Source organism: Apis dorsata, unplaced genomic scaffold (genome assembly GCF_000469605.1).
Source record: "Apis dorsata unplaced genomic scaffold, Apis dorsata 1.3 scaffold_631, whole genome shotgun sequence".
Classification (NCBI taxonomy): Eukaryota; Metazoa; Arthropoda; class Insecta; order Hymenoptera; family Apidae; genus Apis; species Apis dorsata.
In genome coordinates this window covers 862,622-870,221 of record NW_006263826.1, presented here as the reverse complement: position 1 = coordinate 870,221, position 7,600 = coordinate 862,622, and the positions used below count along the sequence as shown (strand labels likewise).

Genomic DNA, 7,600 nt, shown 5'->3' with positions numbered 1-7,600 from the left:
ATTTATATATATATTATACATTTATACTATGCACAATATTTCGTGATCATTCAATAATAGTTGACAACAAAAGATATTTCAAATATTATAGAAACACTGTAATTAATTTTATTTGCAAATAAAAAATTATTATATATTCATTGTATTTTATATGTTTCTTTGAAACCTTGAATGATTTCAGCACTCTTTATATTATCTTATATACTTTATATTATTTATTTGAAAAGTGACAATTTTGATTTATTTAAATTATTAATTTTATAATAAAACAGTCATAGCACTGTAAAGTAAAGAAGACATAGTAATCAATCCACAATTTGTTTGATATTAGTATTCTGTAATTTTAATTTACAATCTGCAACTATGTACAAACAATACAGTTCATTATTTTTATATTAATAAAATAACATTGTATTCTGGATAGAGATGTAAATAGAATAATTATATTTACATCTTAAATTCAAAAATTATAAAATATTTTTTAATTTTTTTAAACAATTTTTTGACAAATTTCATTTTTATTTAAAAAAAAGATATACTTTTGAATAAGAATAAAATATTTAAAAATAATTTTAAATATTTGCATCCAGGCAATATTATCTTCTCTTAAATTTGTTTTAAAATATGTTATTTATAAATTATATGTATTTTATGTTAGATATTTAAATAACATTTTTATTGACTTTCTCATTTTATATTTTATTTTTAAGAAAATCATTAAAGTCTATATATTTCAAAATATAATTTATTATTTAAAAATATACATTTTTTTATTGAACAAGAAATTATAAAATTGTGTTTAAAAATTTAATATCTATGAATTAATAGATTTCAATAGACTGAAAACATTATTAATGTTACTTATCAGAAAGACTTAAACCTCTATGAGGTGCATTTATTTATGGAAAAAATAAAAAAAAATAAAGTTGATATTATATTTTACAAATAAATATATATATATATACATGTATGTATTATTAAGTATTGAAATTTTAAAAATGATTATAATTTGGAGCATATTTATTAGTAATAAAGTTTTAGAATATTTTTTTTGCATTTGCGTTTTGTACTATTGAAATTAATTGTGCCTTTTTAAGTGTTCACTGTTAATAAATTGAAATTGATGATATAATAGCAATTCTTTAAGAATTTTATCAGTGCATAAAATAAATTTCATCTCAAAAAATATCTTTATATGAATTCACTATATATATATGTATACATATATAAAGTCATTACACTATCGTATATCAAATCATTCTTTATATAATTATTATGCAATGTTGTGTTTATAATTTAATTATATTTATAGTTTTAAATAAAATACATTTTGTAAAAATTAGAAAAATTATTGTATATGATTTTTATATCATATATTTTAAAATGTATGAAATCTATGAAAATGTATTATTAATTGATAAATTAATCGAATATACACGATATATGTAAATGTTATGTGGATACAATCTTATACATATATATTAATTTGTTTGCACAAAATTGTATAAATATGAAAATAATAATGTATCAAAAATAATTTTGACTTTTGAATTTTGTATTAATTTAATAATAATACTTATCAATGTAGAAAGATTTTTAAAATAAAATTTTTTAAAAAAATGTTATATTTATGATACTAATTATAATTTATATTTTTTTAAATACCCGTTATATAAAGCGAAAATTGGACAACATTTTCAAGTATCCAATGAAAAATTGAAACGTATAGAAACTTTTCTTATCACTATAATTTATTATTATTATTATTAACATCCAAAATATAAGTTACTATTAATCATTTATAAAATGGTTAAAGAAATGAATATAAAAGTGTCAGATTTAAATTGAAACATTTAATACAAAAGAAATATGTTCGAGGTTAAGGAATATTTTTTAAGATTATAAAGCAAGATTATATACATACTCTCATAACAAATTATTTTTTCTATTGTTATTTTAGAAAGAGTAATGCATTTTATTTTTGCTAACAAAATTTCATAAAAATACTACTAAAATGAGTAGTATTAAACTCGATGTACAGTGGTCTCCAGTTCATGCTAATAAATTTATTACATGGGGTACAGAAATTTGTTTATATGAAGTTATGCAAATAAAAGAAAATAATAGACAATTATGTAAGTAAATATTGTTTATAAAATATATTTATAATATATTTGATAAAAAAAATGAAATTTTCTTGCAGATAAGATTTCTGATTCTACAGTTGCTCATTTACTTGCAACGAATACCAATCATCATTATGTTAAATGTATTGATATATATCCGCAATTGGAACCAGATATACTGTTAGCTGTTGGTCAAGCAAATGGAAAAGTTGTTTTAACTACTTTTGCTCCAACAATCTTTGATTCTCAAGGTCTTAGTGGAAAAGAACTAGGTATATTATTTTAATAAATAATTAAATTTATATTTTATTGTATTTAAGAATTATGTAATTATAGTTCCAAAACATGCCAGACAATGTAACGCAGTTGCTTGGAATCCAATAGATACAAATTTGATTGTATCTGGTTTAGATAAACATAGTAAAGATCATTCCATTTTATTGTGGGATATAAACAAAGGTTTACATACTTCTGAAAGAATACATCATCATAATACAGTACAGATAGATTCTGTGAGACCTATAACAGAAGTTGGTGTTTCTGAAACTGTACATTCCATTGCTTGGTTTAAAAATGAACAAAAATGTATGGTAGTTGGCACTAATAACAAACAATTAAAAATCATTGATTTTAGAGGTATTAATATAAAATAATATAAAACAATCTAATTACATTTTTTAAACTATTTTGCGTTATATATATTAAATTATTTAATATTAGATTCTGCAAAAGTAATTAACACAACAGCTACTAAAGCAGTTTATAATGTATCAGTGAATCCACACAATAATTATCATTTACTTTCAAGTGTTGATAATCAAATAACAATTTGGGATACAAGATGCTTTGAAAAACCTGTTTTAACATTGTCGCAAAGTAGACAAATTACAAAGGTTTTATGGTGTCCAACTAGACACAATCTTCTAGGTGCTTTACAAAAAGACTCAGGTATTTTAATTTTTTTTTAATATAATTATAAATTGAATAAATATAATATTATCATTTAATATTATTATAATTTCTTAATTAATATAATTAATATAATTTCTTATATTAATAAAGTGACACTACATTTATATGACATTCAACATTGTGGAATTGGAGGAGGAGAAGATACAGAACCTGGAGCATTAGAAAGAACAGTTGCGCCACCTTGGCATAGTCCTGTAAGTTTTTCGTGGCATCCAACACATGTGAATAGATTGTTGGCAATATCTCAACAAGGTTTGATTATATTATAGCATTAATTTATAAAATTCTTGAATAAAATGTTTTTGATCTTGTTTTATTTCTTTAAAGGACTTACAGATTATACAGTTTGTGAAAGAATTACAGTAAACTGGTCAACACGGTCTCATCTTGTTTGGAATCATGCTTCTAAATCATTTAAATATATATGTAGTAATGATAATATTTATAAAGCTCTGAATGATATTTCTATTTTAACTAAAACACGTGCTACTTCAGAATATGGTTTACTTGTAAGTTAAAGAAAGTTATATTTTATATTATATAATATATATGTTTTAATATATATATTTATAGCCAGAGCTGGCTCAGAATGGAGAATTAGCAGAAAATGATACTCTCAAAAACTTGTGGCAATGGTTGTACTTAAGTCGATATTTGGTAGAAGATGGTACTATACCATGTGCAGATAATAAACATCCAGGTGTTAGGTAAATTAAAGATTTTCTGATAGTATATTTAAAAATTCACAAAATAATATTTGTTAATATTACATAGAACAGTTTTAAAGTTAGATGGACAAGGATCTAATAATGGTTTTTTAAAATCGGAACTAATTCATCGTCCTTGGTCGGATATAGGATCTAATCATACTGCAAAAATTTATAGGTATAAAATATTAATATTGCATGATATCAAAGTTTTGTAATATAGTTTTATGTTATAGATCTCCAGACAGAGATAAAGGATTACTTTTATGTGGTTGGAGATTTGATAAAGACACCAATAGCCTTTATGATAATTTATTTTTAGAAAGATTAGAAAGAGAAGGTGCATATCCAAGAGCAGCAGCAATAGCAGTTTTTAATTTATGTTTACGGCAAGCAATAGAAATTCTAAATCGAGGAGCTACTAAAATGTCAATGTCTACAAATTTAAATATTGTTGCTATGGCTTTATCAGGATTTTCCGAAGATAGAAATAGTATGTGGAGAGAATCATGTTTAAAGTGTAGATCTCAACTCTCAGATCCTTATTTGAGAGCAACTTTTGCTTTTTTAACAGCAGATGATTCATATGAAAATGTTTTAGTAAGTATACATGAATTTTTTCTTATAAAAATTATTTATGTAAATAATGAAAAAAATATTTATAGAATGAAAATGGTATGGCAGTTGAAGATAGAGTAGCATTTGCGCTTATGTTTTTATCAGATAATAAATTAAATGAATATTTAAAAAAATTAACTCAAAAATTGACTGATGAAGGAAACTTAGCTGGTTTTCTTTTAACAGGTTTGTATAGGAAATTTACATAATCTATAATAAATCTGTTAATATAAACTCTAAATTTATAATACATTTTATCTAGGTGCCAGTTTAGAAGGTATACAATTATTAAATCGATATTTAGAAATTACTGGTGATGTTCAAAGTTGTAGTTTGATAGCTATAAGAGCATTTACACCAACATTGCTCCAAGAAAACCAAGTTCAAGTTTGGATTACTAGGTATTGCAATAAATAATATTTATTTGAAAAATTGTAAAAGGAGATAACATTAAAAATTTAGTTATAGAAATTTATTAAATGCATGGAAAATGTGGACCCAAAGAGCTCATTTTGATATTGCCATGCGATCTTCAACAAATGAAAAACCTCCTCAACAGATATATGTTTCTTGCAATTTTTGTGGTAAAAGTATATCAGCTTTCATGCAGGGTTTGAGTAGAGCAAGAGGACCTTTTGGTAGACTAGGAAGTACACCCAATAAATTAAAGGTAATTTATATATTTTTATTTGAATAGTTTATAAAATAATAATTAAAATAAAATTTTCTTTATGCATATAGATGTCGTCATGTCCAAATTGTAGAAAGCCATTACCACGATGTGCAATTTGTTTAATGCATATGGGTACAGTGAGTGGATTACAAATGACAACATCTGGAGTTAGTAGAAGTGATGAATGTGATAATAAATTGACAGAATTCAGTAATTGGTTTACATGGTGTCAAACATGTAGACATGGTGGTCATGCTGATCATATTACACATTGGTTTCGGTAATATATTTTAAAATTATGTACATATTTTTAGTTTTCTGTATACATTTTATCTTTTGTAACAATATATTGTTTTGTTTATATAGTCAACATTCAGAATGTCCAGTGACTTCATGTACATGCAGATGTTTTTCTTTAGATGCATCATGTAAAATAGCAGTAAGTATAATATAAATAAAAAATGAAATCATAAAAATTATAAATATTAATAATATTCATTTAAGTTTTAGGACATTATTTTATATATTTCTTGGAATAAAACATAAATATTAGAAATAAAGGATAATGAATTTTGCTTATTCTATTTATAGATACAATTTCATTTTGTTAAAAAAATATAACTTATAACTTTAAATATATGTAAAAATGATAGTATTCTCATAAGAAATTGATGTATAATTGATTTTTTTTATCAACACTTTATAAAGCATTTCTACAATGATTAAAAATCATTATTTTCTTCCTCACATTCACATTCTGTCAATTTTTCAACTCCTATTATATTTAATATAACCATCAGTTCATTATATTGATCAGCATCTGTAATATATATATATATATATATATATATATTGTCTTTATAAATATTTTTTTCGTTATATTCATAATATATGCATATATAATATTCATATATTCTGTTTATGATATAATATTAGATAGTATATTTACCAAATTCCTCAGTTAAACTAAGAGGAAACACTATATAATTACTACAATTCATTGTAGATTTAGATTGCAAAGTGCCATGTACTTCTATATAACCTTCTGCATTGCCATCAATTGGTTCTGGTAAAGTTACATTTACTTGTACACCATCAGTTGTTCTTAATTCTAAATTTCTACCATTTGAACTTTTCTAATGATAAAAAGATGCAATAAGATGCAATAAATTAACATAATTAATTTTAATAAAGCAAATAATAAATATATAAATAAATAAATCGTTGCTATTAGAATATTATAATCATATTTATATCGTTTCTTTTGCTAATATTAAAACAAACCTTACTTTTCCTATAGTTCCAAGTAAAATTACTTGTTCTCCAATATTTTGTGCCAATCGACGGCCATCGATACGTTTCTTCATATTTTTTGTTAACAATCGTTCCTAAAAAAAAAAGATATTTCAGTAATAATTTAACTTATAATCAATATAATATAAATGTTATGGAACGGCAAATTCCAATACTCAACATTACCAAATCATAGAATTTGAAAGATTTCGCTTGAAATCTAATGAGAGAAAAAAGAATCGATTAATAATGATTCGCTAGTAGGATTACTGTGTAGCAATTATTAAATATAATATAGATAGTATAGATAATGTTTGATGCCAATGATGGGAGTCATGAAGATGACAAAAGAATAGAGAAAAGAAAAAAGACAAATTTCGAAAATATCAAAAAATTTTTCTTGCAAATATATATTTATTTATCTATCAAAAGTGACATGAAACTGATTTCAGATTAAACATTTTAAAATAAATATAAAAATTATAAGATTTGTCAAATATAATTTACAATATTTTTCAGTTAAACTTTAAAAAAAGTAATTTGAACTTTTATAAACTTTAATGTAAAAATGATTTAAATTAATTTTTAGAATTTAGTGGTTCAAAAATTATTTTCATAAAATTGCGAATTTTTAGGGATTTTTGTAAATTATATGTCATTATATGAATTTTTATCCAATTCAAATAAACGATAGAAATAGAAACGCGCCAAATTTAATTATTTTTCAATTGAATAATGAAAATGTATCATCTAAGTTCAATTCAAATTTAATAATAAATTAATATTATATTTTAATAATAAATTAATATTGTAATTAAATTATAATACTAATGTTGATTATCTTAAAATAAGCAAAAATTAAAATTTAATTTAATTTAAATTCAATATTTATAAAGTGATTTATAAATGAAGAAGAAAATATTATGATGCAATAAATTAATATTAACATTGAAGACAATATTACGATTTTGCGTATTATTTATATATTTGTATATTTGTATTTGTATATTATTTTTTAAATAATAAAATATTAATTATATCATGAAATTCTTTAATCAGAAGACGATTTAAATTTGATTCATATTTTTTTCCTCCAATTAAATCTAATATAACATATAATTTATAAAAAACCCTAAAATCAAAATACTACAAAATATTAAAATCATCATTTTGAAATTCATTTTGCGATAAAATTTATAAAAATAAAATAA

At 22.1% G+C, this 7,600-nt stretch overlaps 2 protein-coding genes and 1 long non-coding RNA gene across 6 annotated transcripts in view; 2 read left to right on the top strand and 1 right to left on the bottom strand.

The window, feature by feature from the left end:
* The first annotated feature begins 7 nt into the window (after positions 1-7).
* The window catches only part of LOC116186355, a 24,942-nt gene continuing 17,349 nt past the window's right edge, over positions 8-7,600 (top strand). Inside the window, exon 1 of the long non-coding RNA XR_004151336.1 lies at positions 8-271. This is a non-coding gene — a long non-coding RNA (uncharacterized LOC116186355). The remainder of the gene's footprint in view (positions 272-7,600) is intronic.
* Positions 1,805-5,818, top strand: LOC102676438 (GATOR complex protein MIOS-B). 3 transcript variants are annotated; one of them, XR_004151335.1, is made up of 15 exons: positions 1,805-1,878; positions 1,961-2,135; positions 2,204-2,398; positions 2,463-2,762; positions 2,847-3,074; positions 3,189-3,350; positions 3,426-3,607; positions 3,672-3,805; positions 3,873-3,983; positions 4,042-4,405; positions 4,471-4,609; positions 4,686-4,824; positions 4,886-5,093; positions 5,165-5,535; positions 5,601-5,632. XR_004151335.1 is itself a non-coding variant. In XM_006621524.2 (15 exons), exons 2-15 carry the CDS (start codon positions 2,015-2,017, stop codon positions 5,548-5,550), a joined length of 2,583 nt encoding a protein of 860 aa, XP_006621587.1. In that variant the 5' UTR covers positions 1,805-1,878; positions 1,961-2,014; the 3' UTR covers positions 5,551-5,585. The 3 variants fall into 3 exon arrangements, 2 of the variants coding, with proteins under 2 accessions (XP_006621587.1, XP_006621588.1); XM_006621524.2 differs by lacking the exon at positions 5,601-5,632 and having other exon boundaries at positions 5,165-5,376; positions 5,463-5,585; XM_006621525.2 differs by lacking the exon at positions 1,805-1,878 and having other exon boundaries at positions 2,015-2,135; positions 5,165-5,376; positions 5,463-5,535; positions 5,601-5,818.
* Positions 5,436-7,600, bottom strand: part of LOC102676744 (replication protein A 14 kDa subunit-like) — a 16,836-nt gene continuing 14,671 nt past the window's right edge. The window contains exons 1-4 of one of the 2 annotated variants that reach the window (XM_006621526.2): positions 6,576-6,590; positions 6,386-6,484; positions 6,046-6,232; positions 5,436-5,916 (exon numbers count right to left, since the gene is read on the bottom strand). In XM_006621526.2, the coding sequence (XP_006621589.1) occupies positions 5,819-5,916; positions 6,046-6,232; positions 6,386-6,463 (363 nt within the window). In that variant the 5' untranslated portion in view covers positions 6,464-6,484; positions 6,576-6,590 and the 3' untranslated portion in view covers positions 5,436-5,818. Of the gene's footprint in view, positions 5,917-6,045; positions 6,233-6,385; positions 6,485-6,575; positions 6,591-7,600 lie in introns of those variants that run through there. The other variant, XM_006621527.2, reaches the window with a different exon arrangement.

What these genes read in the sequence shown, in the direction of transcription:
- LOC102676438 (XM_006621524.2), top strand. Translation starts at nt 2,015, where the DNA reads ATGAGTAGTATTAAACTCGATGTACAGTGGTCTCCAGTTCATGCTAAT. An exon ending in GTTGGCAATATCTCAACAAG is followed by an intron (nt 3,351 to 3,425) that starts GTTTGATTATAT and finishes ATTTCTTTAAAG; the next exon opens with GACTTACAGATTATACAGTT. An exon ending in AATAAACATCCAGGTGTTAG is followed by an intron (nt 3,806 to 3,872) that starts GTAAATTAAAGA and finishes AATATTACATAG; the next exon opens with AACAGTTTTAAAGTTAGATG.